The sequence below is a fragment of the Furipterus horrens genome, unplaced genomic scaffold, assembly GCF_987537825.1.
Source record: "Furipterus horrens unplaced genomic scaffold, mFurHor1.1.pri manual_scaffold_9, whole genome shotgun sequence".
NCBI classification, from domain to species: Eukaryota; Metazoa; Chordata; class Mammalia; order Chiroptera; family Furipteridae; genus Furipterus; species Furipterus horrens.
Genome location: NW_028327179.1, coordinates 37,704,291 through 37,724,669, shown reverse-complemented (window position 1 = coordinate 37,724,669; position 20,379 = coordinate 37,704,291). Strand labels below are relative to the sequence as shown.

The 20,379-nt window shown below is 37.8% G+C and overlaps 1 protein-coding gene across 1 annotated transcript in view; it reads left to right on the top strand.

Moving 5' to 3' along the window:
- The window catches only part of CROT (carnitine O-octanoyltransferase), a 51,975-nt gene that overhangs the window by 592 nt on the left and 31,004 nt on the right, over positions 1-20,379 (top strand). Inside the window, exons 2-7 of the mRNA XM_090287270.1 lie at positions 114-202; positions 3,418-3,553; positions 8,399-8,523; positions 9,796-9,977; positions 10,374-10,498; positions 16,886-16,994. Of these exons, the coding sequence (XP_090143396.1) occupies positions 3,439-3,553; positions 8,399-8,523; positions 9,796-9,977; positions 10,374-10,498; positions 16,886-16,994 (656 nt within the window). The 5' untranslated portion in view covers positions 114-202; positions 3,418-3,438. The remainder of the gene's footprint in view (positions 1-113; positions 203-3,417; positions 3,554-8,398; positions 8,524-9,795; positions 9,978-10,373; positions 10,499-16,885; positions 16,995-20,379) is intronic.

The following is a 20,379-nucleotide window of genomic DNA, read 5'->3' as shown; positions in this document are numbered from 1 at the left end:
TCCCAAAAGTTTGTCTTGGGGCCTCCCAACCTCTAGATTGTCTGTCTTCCGCCTTCTTTCACCAGTTTTTGTTAATATCCCCTCTGCCTCACCCCGCTTGTTTCTTCCTACAGTCACCAACTAGTTCAGACCCCTGTGATATCAAAACAGAATTGTTGCAACAGGATCCTGGCAGTCCTAAACAATTCACCTGGGTGTACTGGTATGTGGCAATCAAGTTTCTTTCTTTCTTTGTTTTTTTATTTTTTACTTACTGTTTCTGAGTCTCTTTTCCACTTGAGTTTACAACTTTTTGCTGCCAGAAAGCCCATTATAATTAAGTCCAGCGTCATCATTTTCTTAATGCGTATATAGTTTTTTTTTGAATTATTTTATCTTTATGGTTGAGAATTCAAAGCAAATAATCCTTTATGAAAGAATCTGATAACTCATATTTTAATGTGTACCTCTTGGTTAGTTAAGACTGCAGTGTGTATGCAACTGGAGTCATAAGTGGCAGGGAGGTATACAGAGAATAGCTTATCTTTCCTATATGTGTGTATTAGTTGCCTATTGCTGCCATAACAATTTATTACAAACTTAATTTTTAAAAAATTATTATCTCACAGCCTCTATAGATCAGAAATCTAGGTAGGTTTAGTTGGGTCCTCTGTTTAGGATATCACAAAGTTGAAGTAAAGATTTCTGTAGGTCTGGGCTCTTTTCTAGAGGCTCTGGGGGAGAATCCAACTCCAGGAGGCTCATTGAGGTTGTCGGCAGAATTCATTTTTGTGCAGTTGTAGACTGGAGGTCCCCATTTCTTTACTGGCTGTCAACTGGGTCCTCTCTTAGTTCCATAAGACCACCTGAGTCTTCAAAGCCAGGCAGCACCTTTCGTGGTTTTAATCTGACTCTTCTGTCACCAGATGGAGAAAGCTTTCTGCACCTAAGAGCTCAAGTGATTAGATTAGTCCTACCTGAATAATCTCCCTATTTTAAGGTCAATTGTGCTATGTAAAATAACAAGTATGGAAGTGAAAAATTTCATATTCACAGGTTCTGGGAATTAGGGAGGGGGTGGGGAATCATGGGGGCCATTCATAGAAATATTGCTTAGGTAGCATAATATGGTTGTCTTAACAAGATTGATTTTATTTTTATAATGTGCTTGATCAGGCATTTTTAAAAAACTCAACTCTATCTGATCATATGATTATGGTCTCTACAGTTAAGGAAATTTAACTTAAAGTTCGTTGCCTAGGGGCACATGTCTAGAAAGTGGTAAAGTTGGTATTTGAACCCAGATCTATATTTCCATTAGGTCTAAAGCCATGTTTAAAACGAAGTGCAGCCAAAGTCATTAGAAAGGAAGAGGATGAGGAACTATGAGCTCTTTGTTGTAGATCATTTTTGGATTGTCTCTTTATATTAGTAGTACAGGCTAAGCTCTTCTACCCTAACAAAGGAAGCCCCAAATATAATGGTATGAATAAGGTAAAAGTTTCTTTTTTCATATATCTAGAGGGAGGCATTCAGAGCTAGTAGGAAGATTCTGACAACCTCAACACTGGCATCCCTCTTTTTATTGGGCTTCACAGATTTGTTTTTTACAAATTGAAGGCAAGACCCTCCAACAGCAAAAAGATTACAGCTCACTTCATTGCAGTGATTGGGAACCAAACTCACAATATCTTAGTTATGCCTGTGTGTGGCATCCATGAATGGGGTCCAAGGTGCTGTGTCAGTTGGGACTGCTATGCAGTGAAAAGGAGAGAAAGCACAGGGAGAACTCCTGTAGTCCTTTATAGGGGCATGACCTGGAGTTGATATGCACACACAAAGCCATTCTGAGCTCCAAGGGAAGGTCGGAAAGATATGACTGTATAGCAAAGTGTCCAGCTAAAACTTGGTATTCTGTTAAGAAAGAAGGGAAAAATTATATTGGCCGAAAAGGGTCTCTGCCACACTCTTGTTTTTGATAATATTTTATTTTGTAAACTATGATTAAAATATTTTGTTTATTTTTGCTGTTAATTTTAAAAGGTAGTATTTGAAAGGACAAGAAATTCTTATCCAATATTACTGTTCTTTGATTTCTCAATTTTTGTTTTAATATATAATTTATAAAGGCTTTTTTGAGAAATTTCATTTTTCATTTAGCATTTGTATACCTCATTCACATTTTGGGTTAAATTTTTTTGATGAAAATTAATACATTTTGTGGAAAATGTTCAAGATTGCTTTGGGACACTTGAAACTTCAGTATAGGCCTCATAGCATCTGTACAATTAGATGACAGCAGCTCGTCCTGGGATTTTATGTATGCTCTAATATTCTGTAACTGCAGAATATTTGCTCTCCAAAGCTTGCTCTGTTAGCCCGTTATGCTTTTCTATACATCTGAATTCTGCCCACCCATTTAGATCTACTGCAGGTCCCCTTCCCCATATTATGTACTCTTCGTATAGGGGGAAGAGGGTAGTCAAACAGACCTGGATTTGAGTTGTTGTTTTGGTCTTAGGCACGTTACTAATCTCTGAGTTTTGGTTTCTTCATTTGTAAAATGGCAGTGAATGCCACCCTTCAGAGATAATATGAAAATTAGGGAGATAACACATTTTCTGTAACACGTACTACAGTATTTGGCAAATAGTTGGTGCTCAATAAGTGATAATTATCCTGGCTCCACTGATCACTCCTTGACTTCTAGCACTGAGTTGTCGGGAGGAAAAATACTTTTCCTTCTGCCCTTCTAAATTCTTCTAGTTGGTCTAATAATCAAATTGACATGAGACAGAGTAACAGGAGAAAATAACCAAATTTACATATGTACATATGAAAGTTCTGTAAGAATATACCCCCCCAACCTGGACAGTTCTGGCAATTTAAGGGTTAAATGCCACCTTGAGCTAAGAAGCTGGAGGTGTGGTTGGGACTTCAGAGGGCAGAGAGGCAATTCACATGGAGAACAAAACCCACAAGTTTGGTAAACAAGTGTCTGCTGGGTGGTCTTTAACACTGAGAAGACCTTGACCAAATGTCTTGTTAGGTTCTTTCCTCTGTATCACCCTCAGCTTGTATTTACCTGTAGTTACCATTGCTCCCTTCCTGGAGCAGGTTTTCTGTCTACATTCTTTTAGCCTGTTTGAAGGAAGGTCAAAGTCTTTCCTGAGTTATTTGTGTCTTAAAAAAAAACAAGCTTAAAATAATAATCCCCCAAAAGGCATATTTTGGGGTGGCAAACTCTGCTTCCCATCAGAGTCTACATTTTTTTAAGTTGGTTCTCTCTCTGACAAGTTTATGATTTTATTAAGGACTAGGACCAAGTCCTGGATATACTGTGGCCCCTAAATATTGATTTAGTGAATTGGCCCTACCATGTAAAAGAATATTTATGAAATTGAAGTTCTGAGGGCTGGTTTTTTTTTTTCCCCTTAGTTTTCCTATTGTGGCTACATCATGGAAAATCAATTGGCTAAGTCAACTGAAGAACGAACATTTCAGTACCAGGATTCTCTCCCTTCTCTTCCTGTTCCTTCACTCCAAGAATCATTAAAAAAATACCTTGAATCAGGTATGTTTGTGATCTTTTAGTGTAACTATTGTTAGAACTTTGAGAACTGTGAAATTGTTAGAGGTTGATGAGGGGCTAATTGCTTTTTCCTTTAGGCTCATGATAAGTAAATATCCTTAAATGTCCAAAATTTTCTTGTAATTTTTCCACAGTTAAAAAAAAGCCAGATAATACTATTAGGCTTACAAATAAAAAGTAGCCATCCTCTGCCTCACCTCCAACCCCCTGCAAATTCCATTCTCTCAAGCAAACATTTTTAAATAATTTATCTGTTTCTTATGTTATCTCCAGGCTTACACTATTTAAACTAGTTATGCTATTATTTCTTGCATTTTTCAGTTGTTGATAATATGAATTAGTTCCTTAAAATATCAGGATTTAGCTCCCTTACACTCCCTGTCTCCTGTTAATATATAGTCATAAAAATTACAGGCCTACTTATCATACCCCTGTATTCTTTGCATTTTTATAAGTTGTGCTTTTATGATAAAAATAATTTATAAAGTGTTTTAAATGGGAAACTAGAAACTGGAGTTCAGAAATGACTTTCCCAATAACTAATGATTTTAGAAGTGAAGGGAATTAAACAGTAACTGTAAAAGGCCAGTAAGACCAGTGTTCTGAAACTGTTTTTGTCATGGATTTTAGAAACATACAATCCAACATACCCACATTTTCCCTCTCATTCTCTCAATATAGTTGTACAATTCACCTGATATAAATCAGTATTTACCTGAATTAATTTACCTGGTTGTTTAGGGTTTATGGTTTTGCAGTTATTCACAAGAGAACCATTTGGTGAGCTTTGATTACCTTTTTGCTGTATCTTCTCCCCTCCCATTTTTCATTTGCTTAGTTTGCTTTGTATTCACAACTCATCCATTCCCAAACACCTGAATACACTGAGAATCCTTGAGTATATTCAACTACATAAGATATTCTCTCTGTTTCACTTCTCCTTGGAGGCATCCCTTCTGGCTCCCTCTACCCTCTGGGTCTAATCTGCGATTCTTGAGCTGGCAGGACAGCTGTGGTCCTGGGGCTTTCCTTTGCTCGTCATCCTGGCAGTTCTCTTCAGCTCTCCTGTGTTGGATTCCATGCTTCCTGGATTCTGTCTTCCTCTTTTTTTCTCTTTGTCTTCCCAGATTTTAGTGCAGTACATCTCAGTAGCCACTCGAGAAAGGATATTTGGGAGGAAAATAATGAAGGACCTAAAAAACATTCATTTTACCTTTATACTTCATTGTTTGGCTGACTATAGAATTCTGGGTTGGAAATTATATTTTTAAAGAGTTTCTGAGGCACTGTTTGTTCCTCTTGAGTAGTCTGATGCTGTTCTGATGTTTAGTCCTTTATATGTGACCTGTTTTTTACTTTCCTGCCATTCTGAATTTCTCGGTGATGTCTTTTAGTGTGTATGTTTTTTCATTTCTTTCTCTGAATACCCAGTGGGTTCTTTTAGTGTAAAAAGTCCTGTTCTAGGAAATTTTTGAAATATTGTTTCTTTGATAGTTTCCTCCTCACTTTATTCTCTCTTTCTAGAACTCCTGTGACTTGGATCTGGGTCCTTCTGGGCCAAGGTTTTAATTTAAAAATATTTTTCCTTCAGTTATTAGTGTGTTAATTGCTATTAGTCAGCTTTTGCTCCTGGCAGCTCTATGAATGAGTGATGTCCACAATGCCCTGTCTGCAGCAGCCCGGCTCAGCTCAGCTCCCGCAGACTCAGGCCTGTGACTTCTTTTATGCAGTCAGTTCACCTGGTCTTCCTCTTTTTCGGTTGTCTTCTATTTTTCCCAGTTTTATTGTCTCCCAAAGAACCCTTCCTTTTCATGATGTGCCCAAAGTAGGACAGCTTCAGTTTTGTCTTTTTGTCTCCAGTGATGTTTCAGACAAACTCTAGGACCAACTTGTTTGTCTTCCTCATGGTCCAGGCCATCCATGGAGATCTCCCAACAACATGTTTCAGATGAATCAATTTTTTTCTGTCAGCTTTCTTCACTCTTCAGCTTTTGCATCTGTGTATAGTTATTGAAGAATACAAGGGTGTGGATGATTTAAGCTTTGGCTTCTAATAACACATCTTTTCCTTGGGAACCTTTTCTAATTCTTCCCTTGCTGCCTTTTCGCGTCTCAGCCTTCTCTTGATTTCATGGCTGCAGTCTCCATTTGAATGGAAGCAGTATCTTCATTGTCTATGTTAAAGTTGTATGTTTATTCTGTAGCCATGATTTTTTTTGTCTTGATGTTCTAATGCAGTCCTGCTTTGGCACTGTATTCTTTCACTTTTATCAGAAGTCATTTCATATCATTGCAGCTTTCTGCCAGTAAGATGGTGTCATCTGAATATCTTAAATCATTGGTAGTTCTTCCACTAGTTTTCACTCCACCTTCCTTTGAGTCTAGTCCAGTTTTTCGTATGCTATGTTCTGTGTACAGATTAAACAAGTAGGGAGGTAAAATGTACCCTTATCTAACTCCTTTGCCTATAAGAAACTAGTCTCTCCATATTCTGTCCTGACAGTGGCTTCCTGTCCACAATACAGGTTACATGTCAGGATGAACAAAAGCTGAGGCACACCCATTTCTTTTAGAGCAACCAATAGCTTTTCATGATTGATGCACTCAAAGGCTTTACTGTAGTCTATAAAACATAGACTGACCTTCTGAAATCCTTTAGAGCACCCCAGTATCCAACAAGGGCTTGCAATTAGAGTATCCCTTCCCTTTTGGAATCCAGCTTGAACATCTTCCTAGAAGGTAGAAGAAGCCTTTGTTGCACTATATTGAGCGTCACATTACTGTGTGGAAATTAGAGAAATGGTCCTGTAGTTACTGCACTCCTTGGTATCTCCTTTCTTGAAGATTGGGTGTATATTTTCATTATTAATGCCTTCCCCTATTTGGTCTGTTTACTGTTTGATAGTACCAATCCCTTGTTAGTTCTACTCTCTGACTTTGATATGAGAGGCTTTCCTCAGGTATCTGGCAATCCTTAGGAGCTCTGTGTGCATGGGTAGGGCTTGGTGGTTAGTGAGCCTTGGAATGAGCCTTCTAGGGTAATAGGGCAGAGAACTAACAGTTTTATTAGGTGCTACCCAAATACCAGAACTCCTTTCTCTTATACTTGTCCATTTAGCCAAAGAAGAATCTTCTCATTTGTTTATAAGGCAAAAGCCTGACTGCTGGTGTTTTGGGAGTTTAGTAGGGGGAGGAGGCTGGAGGACTCATTGTTCTGGGTATACACTTTCCATTCCTCTTTTTTTCAGTTTGATCTAGAATCCAGGTATTCTGCTTGTTTTGTTCAACTCTTCCCGAGAGTAAACCTCCACACATCTACTGGCATTGGGAGGATGTTGCCTGGCTTTCTGTACAGAAGCGAGTGTGGGTGGGGTGACTGTGTGCTGCTTCCCAGCTTTCAAGCAGCCCTCCTGTTTTCAGTCTCACTTTGCCTCCAACTTTGAAAGGCCACATGTCTTGAGTTCTCGAACCTTTCTGGGATTATACTGCAGGAATTGGCTTGCTTTTTGGTTTGCACCTAACTCTCCCACTACCTTCCACTCTCCAGGCTTTTGATCCTATCTCCATTCTACAGAGTCGGTTGCCATTTTCCCATGTATTTTGTAACTTGTAAAATGTTAGCTTAACCTGTTTGCTGGCCTCTCTCTTTTTTTCCTTTTTTACCCTTATGGGTTTATACCTTTTTAATTACTCTCAGTTTAGTAAGTCTCTAGGTGTAGTGGAGGTAAATCTATGTACAGTCAAACCTTGGTTCTTGAAAGTCTCCCACCTCAAACAATTAGGTTCTTGACCAAGTTGTTCATGGAAAAAATGCCTCAGTTGTCAAATAAAACTTCAGTTTTCAATCTGACAACCCTCTCCTGCTGGTACCTGTGGAATCAGTCATGCGTCTCTCAGGAGACAAAGGAGAGAATGTGCAGGTGGGTGTAATCCTGTTTTCCAACAAACGACCTCTCCAATAGCCATCCAAAACAAATTAAGTTTGAGAACCGAGTTTCCTTTGTACAGGTATTTGGTTCACTTAGTTTAAGGGAAAGCCCTCTGGGTTATTTTAACATTCTTTTTCTCTCTTTTTCTTTCTCATCTACTTTCATCTAAAAATTCTAGTATTTTTTTTTTAATTCACTGATCACTGTTTTTGATTATTCACTTGTACACTTTATGAATACAGATATTTAAATTGATTTTAAGATAAGATATTGAAGAGGCAAAATAACAACAAAAGGAAGACATTAATGTCCCGTGATTTCTAAAATTTACTTTTATTTATAGCTTAATTTTCAGAGCACTTGGTTTCTTGGTTTCAATGGATTAAGAACCCTGTATCCTTTCATTTTTCTTTTTCTTTTATTTTCCCCTCCCTCCCTGCCTCCCTCCCTTCCTTCTTCTTTCACCAAAACCAGCACTGCTCTGGGCAGGCTTTACACTTACGTATTGCATTCACATACAGAATGCTTAATGCTGTGCTTGAACATTGGTGGAAAGACAGTTATTTGTGGTTAAACAGGATTTACTTTCCTATTGGATTAATAGCTACACAATAGTCCTGTCTTTGTCATTTTAGCTATCATCATCCAGAATATTCTAAAATAATTTCTCAGAAAATGGTTATTAGACTACATAATTTCCACTTTTATTTTTTTACAGTATTTTGTGTTGTTGCTTTTAAGCTATTTTCATGTAAATTCAAATTTATTGGATTGCTCTGATAATATATTCATAATTATTTTATATAACTAAGTCTCAAGATTTGGTAAGTAATAGTAATTAAGGTGACTTTATGGTACTTGATATCCAAATACTTTAATGCATATTTTTTCTTTATAGTAAAACCATTTGCAAATGAAGAAGAATATAAGAAAACTGAAGAAATTGTCCAAAAATTTCAAAATGGCATTGGAGAAAAATTGCACCAGAAATTACTTGAAAGGGCAAAAGGAAAAAGAAATTGGGTATTTATGTTATTGTACTTAAGATTAGAACATGGATGATGCTTAAAAAATAAAAAATAAAAATGTAAATAACTTTCATGTTTAAATTACTACTGTAAAAATTCTTACAGACAATATGGTCATTTATTAAGAATTATTGAATCACTGAACTCTGTAGAGTTTTGAGTGTTGTGGGCTGGAAAACTTTTTAACATGCAGATTTCCTAGGACCATTAATTCTGATTCAGCATCTCTGGAATGGGGCCCCGAAATCTTTATATTTAACAACTAATGTGGCTCTGATGCAGGTGATTTGTAGACCAAGCTTAAGAGAAATATTTTGTCCAATAATCATTGCCTAAAAAGTCTTGAAACACTACTAAAATAAATATGTCACATAAGTGGTGTACAAAAATTTAAACAGTACTTGCAAAAAAAAAAGGGCCATTATAGATGGAGTGGAGAATGGTTATGAGTATTCTATGTTTCATATAGATTAATGAGACATTGCTATACTAACTATAAAGGGTATCAATTTTCTGCAAGTAATCTTTTTTGGCTTCTTTAGCTTAACTACTCTACTTCTGTAGTATAACTCAATGATTTAATTAAAAATCACTACTTTAGTCTAGAAATAATGATTGTAATTATCTTTTAGTTTAGAAATTAAAAAACAAGCTTATCTTTTTATCAGCCATTGATACCTGTGATGGAATAATATAATTTTATACTTCCAGATTCCCTTATTATCAATCTTGAGCCTTGAGGGATTTTAATTAAATTAGGGTAATGGTAAGAAGTTGTTGTTCTGCCAGTATCCTTTTCATTTATATCTTTTTCTGAATGATTATAATTGAGAATATTGGTTTCTTCAAAAATAACTCCAAGTAATTTGATAAGATCTGCTTAATTTTGCCTGGAATTAAAGTGCTTATAGAGAAGGAGGGACACATAGAACACAGTGTGAAAAACCTGAAATAGTTTTTGAAAACCTACTGAAAAGTTTTTATATTTCTGATTTAGTATTTCAGTTTTTGCTTGAAAAAGGAAAAATTTAAATCCATTAAGTGAGGATTCATAGAATAGCTAAGTACTTTTTGGGTATTTATCACTTCAATATGATCTGTCTGAAGGTGGTTTTGTTTAATATTCTGATAATGTAGTTAAACTGAATAGTATTTAAGTCCCTGTAGTTTCAAAGGAAAGTAGAGAAAAAGAATTAGACAGTAACTTCCCTTTTTTTTTTTTTTTTTACACATTCACATAACATTAGGCTGATGTTCTTTATTTTAGCTGGAAGAGTGGTGGCTGAATGTTGCCTACCTGGATGTCCGTGTACCGTCACAACTGAACGTCAACTTTGGGGGTCCTGCATCCCATATTGAACACTACTGGCCTCCAAAGGAAGGCACACAATTGGAAAGAGGAAGTATAAGTCTTTGGCATAACTTGAACTACTGGCAGCTATTAAGAAAGTAAGGCTACTTATGTGAATTCAGTAAGAAATTTACCCCATAAGTCTGAGAGGGAGGGATTATTTTTTACTGTTAAAAAAATTAATTAATTAATTAATTATTTTTAAAAAAGAATAATATAGGAAAGGGTGAAGCCAGAGAACTTGTATGTATGACCCATGGGCATGGACTTGGGGGGGTGAGCTGCTGGGCAGAGGGGAGCAAAGGGGAAAAAATTGGGACTATTGTAACAATATAATCAATAAAATATACTAAAAAAAAAAAGAAATTTATCCCAAGTCTCAGGTGGCGAAAGCTGAGAAGCTTTATTTACTTATTTGGGAATATTACAGTCGTGACTATTTGGTTTATAAGTTTTATAATGATTTCTTAATCAAAATACTTTTGTTTTAATAGAGAAAAACTGCCTGTTAATAAAGTTGGAGATACTCCTCTAGATATGAGTCAATTCCGAATGCTATTTTCTACCTGCAAGGTTCCAGGAATTACTAGAGATTCAATCATGAATTATTTTAGGACTGGTAAGTAGAAACTGTGGGTACTTTCTTTGGTTAAAAGCATTGGGATTTGGGGTAGTTTTGTCGTAGTTTCTATGACACTGTGAAACTTTATTTTGAAGACTTTCTTTTTAGATTTTGACTAAACAAAGGCTTTCTATGAACCTTATCTTTCAGTCATTCTGATTCGTTGTAAGTGATTTATGGAAATGGATTTTCTAAACTGTTTTTTACATGATTCTATACAAACCTGATGCTTATGTTGCATCATTTGAAAGTTTAAATTTTAGTTAGAGTAGAATTATGAGAAGTATTAGGAAATCTGGAGAATATGATTTGGATCCTTCTGTTTCTGCCCTCACTCTGTCATGGGGCAATAATGTCCAGTCCCAGAGCGGGTCTGCTTCCGGCTGGTCTGTAGTGTGTGGGCTCTTTACTTCATGCAGGGAAGATATAGCATGAGTCCAGATGATTTTGAGAGGATGTTTATTAAAGCTGGGAACAGTGAAACAAAGGAAGGGCTTAGGGTAGAAGAAGCAACAGGAGAGAGCCTAGGTGGTGTTCTGCTTTGGCTCCCTAGAAATGTTGGAGGGAAGAAGTGAACCAAGTTGGGGCTCATGTTAGCTCACTAGGAAATAAAGGTTGCAGTGACGGAGGTGTTTTTATTTAATATTTTTGATAATGTAGTTAAACTAAATAATATTTAAGAGCCTGCATTTTCAAAGGAAAATAGAGAAATAGAATCAAATAGACAAGGTGGGGCTGCTTTTAGTTAACTGAAAAGTCAGAGAAAAGGGACACTTGGAGGTAGGATCTGGCGGTAAGCCTGGGTGGAGCTGCCGCTGCCCGCTGCTTCCCCTGTTGCAGGTCTCGTGGAGACCCTTCAAGTTTAGGAGGAAGTAAAACGTTCATGCCCAAGAAGGGGCATGAGCATGCTGTAGAGTGAGCCCATGCTGGTATCCTTTGTCTTGAGAGTCTTATTTCTCTTCTGTGGACAAGATCTTAGGGGAGGATTTTAGCAGAATATTTATCAGCTTTCCATGTTAATTTTTATTATGTGGATGCATCAAGATGGGCAGAGAGGGGAGTTTGGGATTATTGTTTGATCAGCTATACTGTTTTACTTTTATTTTACTTTTATCTTGGGTCTTTCTGGCTCTAATTCGGTTTTTGTTATTTGTTCCCTTTGCTTCATCTGCTCTTGGGTTTGGCTGGCACAAATGACATTAATTGGGTCTCTGTCCTCTATCTCCCTGACCTGGGGGATTTAAGCTATGTATTCTCTGGTTAGGGAGGGGAGGTATAAACTGTTTGCTCTCAAGTGTCCTTGGTTAGGGAAGATAGTCTTATGATTCACTAGCTGGCTGTTAGTTCTTCAAATTGTTTGGCCTTATTTAATAATCTTGTCTCAGTTTTCCCATTCCACTTGCCCAGGAATTTCCCTACCTTCTTACTATCCTGCCTCAATTCCTTCTTATCTGAAGTCTCTTTCTGACTGCTTGTATGTGGTCATCATGCCCCTTTCATTGTGAATATACTTTTCTTGCCTCTTAAATGAGGTGAGAACATGGTAACAATCTTAAGGAACGTGAATTCAGATTAACTCATCAAGTTCTTTGTTTTTACTGTTAGTTTAATGGCAGTTTCTCCTTGGTGTCTTAGCATATATTGAAATGGAAAATTCTGTTGTAGTAACTGCTAGTTTTGTTCCTTCAGGAATTTTTATTTTTTTATAAATTTAATGGCATGTTAAAATTACTGCTGAATGTAATTGTGAACAGATATTTCTCTTACATAAAACTTTATTTAAAAGCAAAATTTCTGTAGCCAACTTGCTTGTGATGTGAGAGGTATGAGTTAATAACTCAGTTCCTCTTTGTAAATCTCTTTAGATACCTGGGGTAATGTCCTCAAGCCTATTCATATTCACTTGATGTTGCAAGTGAAAGAATTAAAGGAAAGGATTAAGGAACCAGGTCATTTATGGCATAAAGTTTAATGCTCAGATATGAATGGAAAAGATGAACAGGAGAAAACTGGTATGAGAATAGCAGTAGCAAAGAGAAATAATATGTCCATCAGTTAAGAATTAATATCAGTAGACCTAATTTTGAATTCAATCTTTATAATCTAGGGTATGTCCTTAGATAAGGTAGCTCCTTTAATTTACAGTATGTAAAATGGGAATTTATTAATTTAATAATGTGCCTCCTGATACAGTGGCTTAAGTTGTCATGGTTGGTACATTCTTGGACTTATGGCTATGTGAAGAGGTGTAGATAGGGGTAAAGCTGAGATAATAAGTAAGCATGAAAAATATCAGAGTTAGTGACCAATGCCATATAGAGAATTCAAATAACATGAGATATGGGGTGGCTCTTTAATTTTAATTTTTTAAATTAATTTATTTTTTATAACAATAAAAAATAACGATTTCGCCCTGTCAGACTTAAGACCCTTCATAATCTTATAAAGGGCAATGGGTAAAGGTCTCGTGCTCCTCTAGCTGCTTCAAGCTGGTCAAGGTCATCATCCTACTTACCCTTGGGTCCAGAAATCCCTAATAAGAGTGAGGGTGTGGAGGGGATGGTTCTTGCAGACTCCAGGTCAGTTGGCTGTCCCCGGACAATGGCGTGCTTAGTTTAACAGGCTGGCATCCTTGTTGTATTCTGGGGGCAACAGATTTGGCCTCAGGGTTAAAAGGCATCATTCAATCCATAACCACTAGATGACAAAAGGCAGGAATTAATTTTTCAATGTCCCACATTAGAGAAAAAAAAGGCTTCTTTGGAGGAAGGTGTGCAAGGCACGTCACACATGTCCAAAGCCCTTTTGCCTACTATACTTAGTTTGCGCTGAGGGGAATATTTTAGATTTCACCCCCTCTCAGACCTCTGGGCCCTTTCTGTCCAAGTCATTAGGATAGAAAAGAGAAACCAGTTTTAAAGGGAAGCCCACAGACCACCCCATGATTCACCAACCCAGCCACTTAGTTCAGCCAACCATTGAGTTTCAGGAGGCAGCGATACAGACAGGATTAAATGAGGACAGGGTGGCTGTTTTAGGTTCAATAGTCAGGGAAGACCTCTGTGGGGATCTGAATGATAAGATGATCCAGCACAGCTTTTTGGCCTTTTATTTTTGTTTTTCTTTAGTTCAGTTTGTTGTTGCTTTTGTTGTGTGTGTGCGCGTGCATGTGTGTGTTGCAGGAGGCATCCCCTAGGCACAATAAACTTTGGAGGTCATTTTAGCCCAGTAAGACATTTCATGCTTCTGGTCCCTAGGCCTATAAAACAATAAATTTGTGTTGTTAGTGGTGATTTACTGAGTTAGTGGGAACTTGCTACAGCAGTCATAGAAAATATACTCATAAGTATATCCCCATCCTACAGCTGTCTTGCAATACATTATTGCAGTCATATATATTTGGTCTTCCCTTTTTAAAAATGGACGAACTGTTCTGACATCTGAGGACAACCCTTCTGTGTGGTGCATGGGACCCCTTCTCCTCTTGCCTCATCACAGATCTTGCTTCTGGATTATCCTTTCTCTCTGTGCTGTGTTATCGGTTTTACCTTCTTACTGGATTGTTCCAATTTGTAACATCTTCCTCTTAAAAAAGAAATTGATCTCATCTCACCTTCAAGTCACACCCTAGTCAAAGCCACCATCACCTTCGACTTCAGTCATTTTCACCCGGACTACAGTTAGCTCCTAACTGATCTTGCTCTATATTCTCTTTGCTCTTAAAGTCTCTTCTCCATGTAGCAGCTGGAGTGACCTTTTTGAAGTATTAATTAGATCGTATTATTACTCTCACTTAAAACCCATAACATTGAAAATTGAAAACCCCTTCTGAAGCTGGTAGCACCTGGCTCCAACCTTATCTCCCCCTCTTCCATTTTCTCCGTCTGCTGCAGCTGACTGACCTGTTTTCTTTTAAGCAAACCAGTTCATTTTTGTCATAATACCTCTGTACTTGCTGTTTCTCTGCCTGGAACTCTTCCTGTTACAGAACCCCTGGGCTGCTCCAGTTGAAAACAAACCCACGGGCTCTTTAGTTAGGGGCCCGATTGCCCGCCGCCAAAATTATAACTCTCAATACCAGAGTTTGGTGAAAAGAAAAAGAATTGTTTATTTAACAGTTATATAGATTTAGTTATTTGCGGATTTCTGTTGTTAAGTCTTATGCTCTTTAAAACACCCACAAACACATATCCTTGCCTCCCCCCCTTCCAAACCAGGCTAGTTTTAGGAAAGTCAGAGAAACCGTTTCCCTACTTTCCAAACACAGTTCAGCTTTACCAGTAGCTGCCAATCATTCAATCTGATTGGGGAGGTCCTTTCTGTGCTGTGGTGCCCTCCAGCTCTCAATGCAGGACCACCTGGATTCTCAGCCTCCTTGCAAACTGCCTTCTTCCTGCAAACCGCGCGGATCTCCTCTCCTTCTCAAAACCGCATGGCGAGAGCCTCTTAAAGCAGCCTGGAGACCCCTTCTCCAAGCCACATGGAGAAGGCCCCTTCACCAAGCCACGTGGAGGGAGCACACGAGAGAGCGAGAGTGTCTCAGAGTGAGAGCACGAGCAAGAGCCAGAGAGAGTCAGAGCGCCAGAGCCAGAGCGCGAGTGAGAGCCCGAGTCAGAGAGCGAGAGTCTCAGAGAGAGAGCACCAGAGAGCCAGAGAGAGAGTCCGAGCTAAAATGTCTGCAGCAGCTTATATATCCCTGACTGCGTCATCTGACGCAGTGGGCGTTGCAAACAGTTCTGACCATTCACAGAACCTTACGTAGGCTCTGTGTGCTTTCCATACCGTCCCCTGGTTCAAGACTCCTCCCATCTGCCTGAGGCTTTGGATGCATTAAAGCCATTTGCATAAGAAAGACAGTAGCCACCAGCCTCAGGCATGTGGAAGCATTTGAAAAGCTGCTTACTTCTCCCCATCCCCCAGCAGCAAACCCTGGAGATTTTTGGACTCCCCTGTTTCTGTAACATTCCTGCAGGTATTTTCATGGTTCACTGCTTTGCTGCATTTAGTTCTCCACTCACATGTTCCCTCTGAGGCACATACTGAGGGAGCACCCTCCCCTCACCCTCCTCCTGACCATTTATTGATTATTTTTGCCTCAAGCTTATTTTCTGTGTTCTTTCCCAGCCTTATAATTTGGATAGGTTGTGGTCAGTAGGGAACAGCAATACAAGGTAGCGGTGATAAAAGCAAAAGCAAATCGGGGTTTTGAAGGGGAAGGGAGAAGAAATGGGTTGGAGCAGTCATGAGGGCAACGAAAATTCATGCCTCACCTCCTAGGACTTGAGGAAATAAATAATAGGACTTAAGGGAAAAAATAGTAGTACTATCAGGAGATGGTTCTTCCTCATGGCTGATGAGTAGATTTCATGAGATAACACGTATAAAGCATTTAGCAGAGTCTCTTGTACACACTATCAACCAGTAAATTTCTTCCCAGTGGTAGTATATATTTTTCTTTCTCTTTTTCCCCCCTTTTTTAGAGGGAAGAAGCAGGAGTCATACAGGAAGACCCTTGTTAAAGGGATTAGTACTTGAAAAATGGAACTAAATCAGAATAGTTTAAGGTTTACAGCAAATAGCCAGCCCTTGGGAAGTTAAGGTGTGCCAAAGGAAATGTTGAATCAGTTATCAGCGGCTTGCTGGATATCAGAATAAAACAACAGATTGGGCAAAATTCTTTTTTCTTGCCTCTCAGACATACAATGCCCTTATTCAACTGAAAACTATTTTCTTGAAAAATAATAACTAGGTATTATTGCAATTAAATTATGCAACGAACAACCAACATTAAAATAATCCAAAAGAGTAACTTGTTAATTCAAATAGCTCTCCTAGCAGGATGACAGCTAAAGTGGTGGTGGAGGGGGTATAAGGGGGAGGAGGGATTGAGCAAAAAGGAAAAAGGACTCGTGGACACAGACAGCAGTGTGCTGATTGCAGGGATAGGGGAGTATAAGGGGACTAAATGGTAATGGGAATAAATACAATAAAAACATTAATTAAAACCCCCCAACAAATAACTCTCCTCCAGAACTCCTCTGCTACCCTTTTCCACTTCCTGTTCCTACTCGTAAATAAAACTAGAATGCCTGGCAGTATTTTGGGATTTATACGATTCTCAAGGTGTGCGAATATTTAAAACTCCCATGGATTTATAGATGTTTCACAGAGACAGGTTTCGAGAGCATGTATTTATATCATAATAACTGAATTCCATCACTTTAAAGTATTTTTGTTCATGTGATATATTAAATACATGATATGTAAAATAATGTAGGAATGAATTTTTTTTTCTATTGGATGTAAATATGCAGCTTTACTCTTGTTTGACATTGAGAGATTTGGTCTTGTGTTTTCTGTTTTTTGTTGTTGTTTTTTTTCCAGAGAGTGAAGGGTGTTCCCCAAGTCATGTTGCAGTGCTGTGTCGAGGCCGAGTTTTTGTCTTTGATGCTCTACACGAAGGATGTTTGATCACCCCGCCAGAGATTCTCAGGTTTTCAAACTACTTTCTTGAATCTCCTTAGGTCTTAGGCTTTTGTATGAATTAAAAAATAAGTGTTCAGAACTGCCTATTTATAAGGCAACATAAAAAGAATTTTATATATGTTGAATTTAAAAAAATCTATATTTTATTTTTTAATATAAATTAATTTTTATTTTACTAGGCATATATGAATATATTCTACTTGGAGAAAAGGAAAACATTACAAATCTCACTCCCTGTCCCAGAATTAGTCACTTACTAGTTGAATGTATTCTAGCCTTTCATACTTATTTATATGTACATATAGATTTAAAAATATATATTTCATGTATAGTATGAAATACATACAGATTGTACATACAGTAGTATGTAGTATTTATTATAGTATTTGTATGTTTGTAATTTTAAAGTGTATATGGAAAATGTCAAAACGTAGAGGGCATGTACTCTTCTCATAGCTTCAACAGTTATCAATCTCTAGCTTCAGCAATTATAAATTCATAGTATTGTTTCAGCTATGCTTCCTTGTCACCCTCCCCTCATTCCCCTATGGGTTATTTTAAACAAAATCTCAAACATAATCTCCTTTCACTATAAATATTTTATTTTATTTTTTAACTTAATCTTTATTTATTTTTGCATTACCATTTAGTCCCCTTATACCCCACCGCCCTCACCCCAGCAATCACCCCACTGTTGTCCTTCTCCATGAGTCCTTTTTCCTTTTTGCTCAATCCCTCCACCCCCTACCCTCCCTCATTTCACTAGCTGTCATCTCCTCTCCATCTATGAGTCTATCCCCATTTTCCTTGTTAGTTCAGTTTTTTCATTAGATTCCACATATGAGTGAAATCATTTGGTATTTGTCTTTCTCCAACTGACTCTTTTCACTTAGCATAATGTACTTCAGATCCGAATGGAGTACAATGGCTGTAAATGTCCCATAGTTGTTTTATTCACTCATCTGTTTATGACACTTGGGCTGCTTCCGTATCTTGGCGATTGTAAATAATGCTGCAATGAACATAGGGGTGCTTATGTACTTTCGAATTAGTGTTTTGGGTTCCTTTGGATGTATTCCCAGAAGTGGGATTGCTGGGTCAAAAGACAGATCCATTTTTAATTTTTTGTGTATCTCTATACTGCTTTCCACAGTGGCTGCCCCAATCTGCATTCCCACCAACAGTGTAAAAGGTTTCCCTTTTCTCCACATCCTCACCAACCTTTGTTGTTTGTTGATGTATTTATGATAACCATTCTGATGGGTGTGAGATGATACCCCATTGTGGTTTTAATTTGCATTTCTCTGATGATAGTGATGTTGAGCATGTTTTCATATGTCTATTGGCCATGTGTATGTTCTCTTTGGAGAGGTGTCTATTTAGGTCCTTGGCCCAATTTTTAATTGGGTTGTTTGGTTTTTTGGTGTTGAGTTTTGTAAGTACAAATTTTGAATATTAACCTCTTATCAGATGTATCCGCGAAGATGTTCCATTCTGTGGGTTGTCTTTTCATTTTGTTGATTATTTCCTTTGCTGTGCAAAATACTTTTAGTTTGATGTAGTCCCATTTGTTAATTTTTTCTTTTGTTTCTCTTGCCTGGGGAAATGTATCTGATGAAATATTGCTATGAGCAAAGTCCAAGATTTTGCTGCCTATGTTTTCTTCTAGGATTTTTATGATTTTGGGTCTAACATTTACGTCTTTGATCCATTTTGAATTTATTATTGTGTGGTGTACGGTGGGTCTAGTTTCATTTTCCTGCATGTATCTGTCCAATATCCCAACACCATTTATTGAATAAATTATCTTTAGCCTATTGTATGTGCTTGCTTTCTCTGTCAAATATTAATTTGCTATAAAGGTGTGTATTTATTTCTGGGCTTCCTATTCTGTTCCATTGACCTATGTTTCTGTTTTTATGCCAGTACTAGGCTGTTTTGGCTACTATGGCCTTGTAGTATAGTTTAGTATTAGGTAGCGTGATTCCTCCAACTTTGTTCTTCTTTCTCAGGATTGCTATTGCTATGTAGGGCCTTTTGCAATTCCGTATAAATTTTTGAAATTTTTGTCTAGTTCTGTGAAATACATCACTGGAACATGGATAGGAGTTGCGTTGAGTCTAGAGATTGCTTTGGGTAGTATGGACATTTTAATCATGTAAATTCTTCCTATCCATGAACATGGTATTTGCTTCCATTTACTTGTATGTTCTTCAATTTCTTTCTTCACTGTTATAATTTTCTGTGTACCGGTCTTTTACATCCTTGGCTAGGTTTATTCTTTTTTCTTTTAAGTATATTTTATTGATTATGTTGTTACAATAGTTCCCATTTTTTCCCCTTAGCTCCCCTCTGCCCAGTACCTCTTTTCTTCCAGCAATCTCACCCCCCTTAGTTCATGTCCATGGGTCCTGCATATAAGTTCTTTGGCTTCACCCTTTCCTATACTATTCTTAACATTCTCCTATTTTGTACCAACCAATTATGCTTCTTAGTCCCTGCACCATTTCCCCATTTCTCACCCTCCCACCTTCTGGCTGATAACCCTCCAAATGATCCCCATACCTATGATTCTGTTTCTATTCTGGTTTGCATAGTTGGATTTTGTTTTTATTTTTTAGATTCAGTTGTTGATAGTTGTGTTTGTTGTCATTTTAGTGTTCATAGTTTTGATCTTCTTAAGTAAGTCCCTTTGACATTTCATATAATAATGGCTTGGTGATGATGAACTCCTTTAGCTTCACCTTGTCTGGGAAGCACTTCATCTGCCCTTCCATTACAAATGATAGAGTAATCATTGTATAGAGTAATCTTAGTTGTAGATTGCTTTTTATCACATTGAATACTGCTTGCCAGTCCCTTTCTGTCTGCAAAGTGTCCTCTAAGAAATCTGCTGATAGTCATAGGCACCCCCCTGTAGGCAACTCTCCGCCTTTCCCTTTATCTTTCACCTTTGGCTTCTCAATCATGATGCGTCCTGGTGTGGTCCCCTCTGGGTCCAGCTTGCCAGGGACCCTCTGTGCTTCCCAGACCTGTATGTCTATCTCCTTAGCAAAATTTTGGAAGTTTTCCTCTTTTTTTTCAATTCTTGCTTCCTCATTCTGCACTGGTTGATTGTTTTTCTTCCTTTTGTTCCAAATCATTGATTTGAACCCCGATTTCCTTCCCTTCACCATTGGTTTTGTGTGGACTTTCCTTCATTTCACTTAGCATAGCCTTCACTTCTTCTCTTATGTGTTTGCCGTACTCAAGCATATCTGTCAAACCTGTGAGCATCTTTATCACCAGTGTTTTGAATTCTTCATCTGTTAGGTTGGCTATCTCCTCATCTGTTAGGTTGGCTATCTCCTCGTCACTTAGTTCTCCCACTGGAACCTTGATCCGTTCCCCTT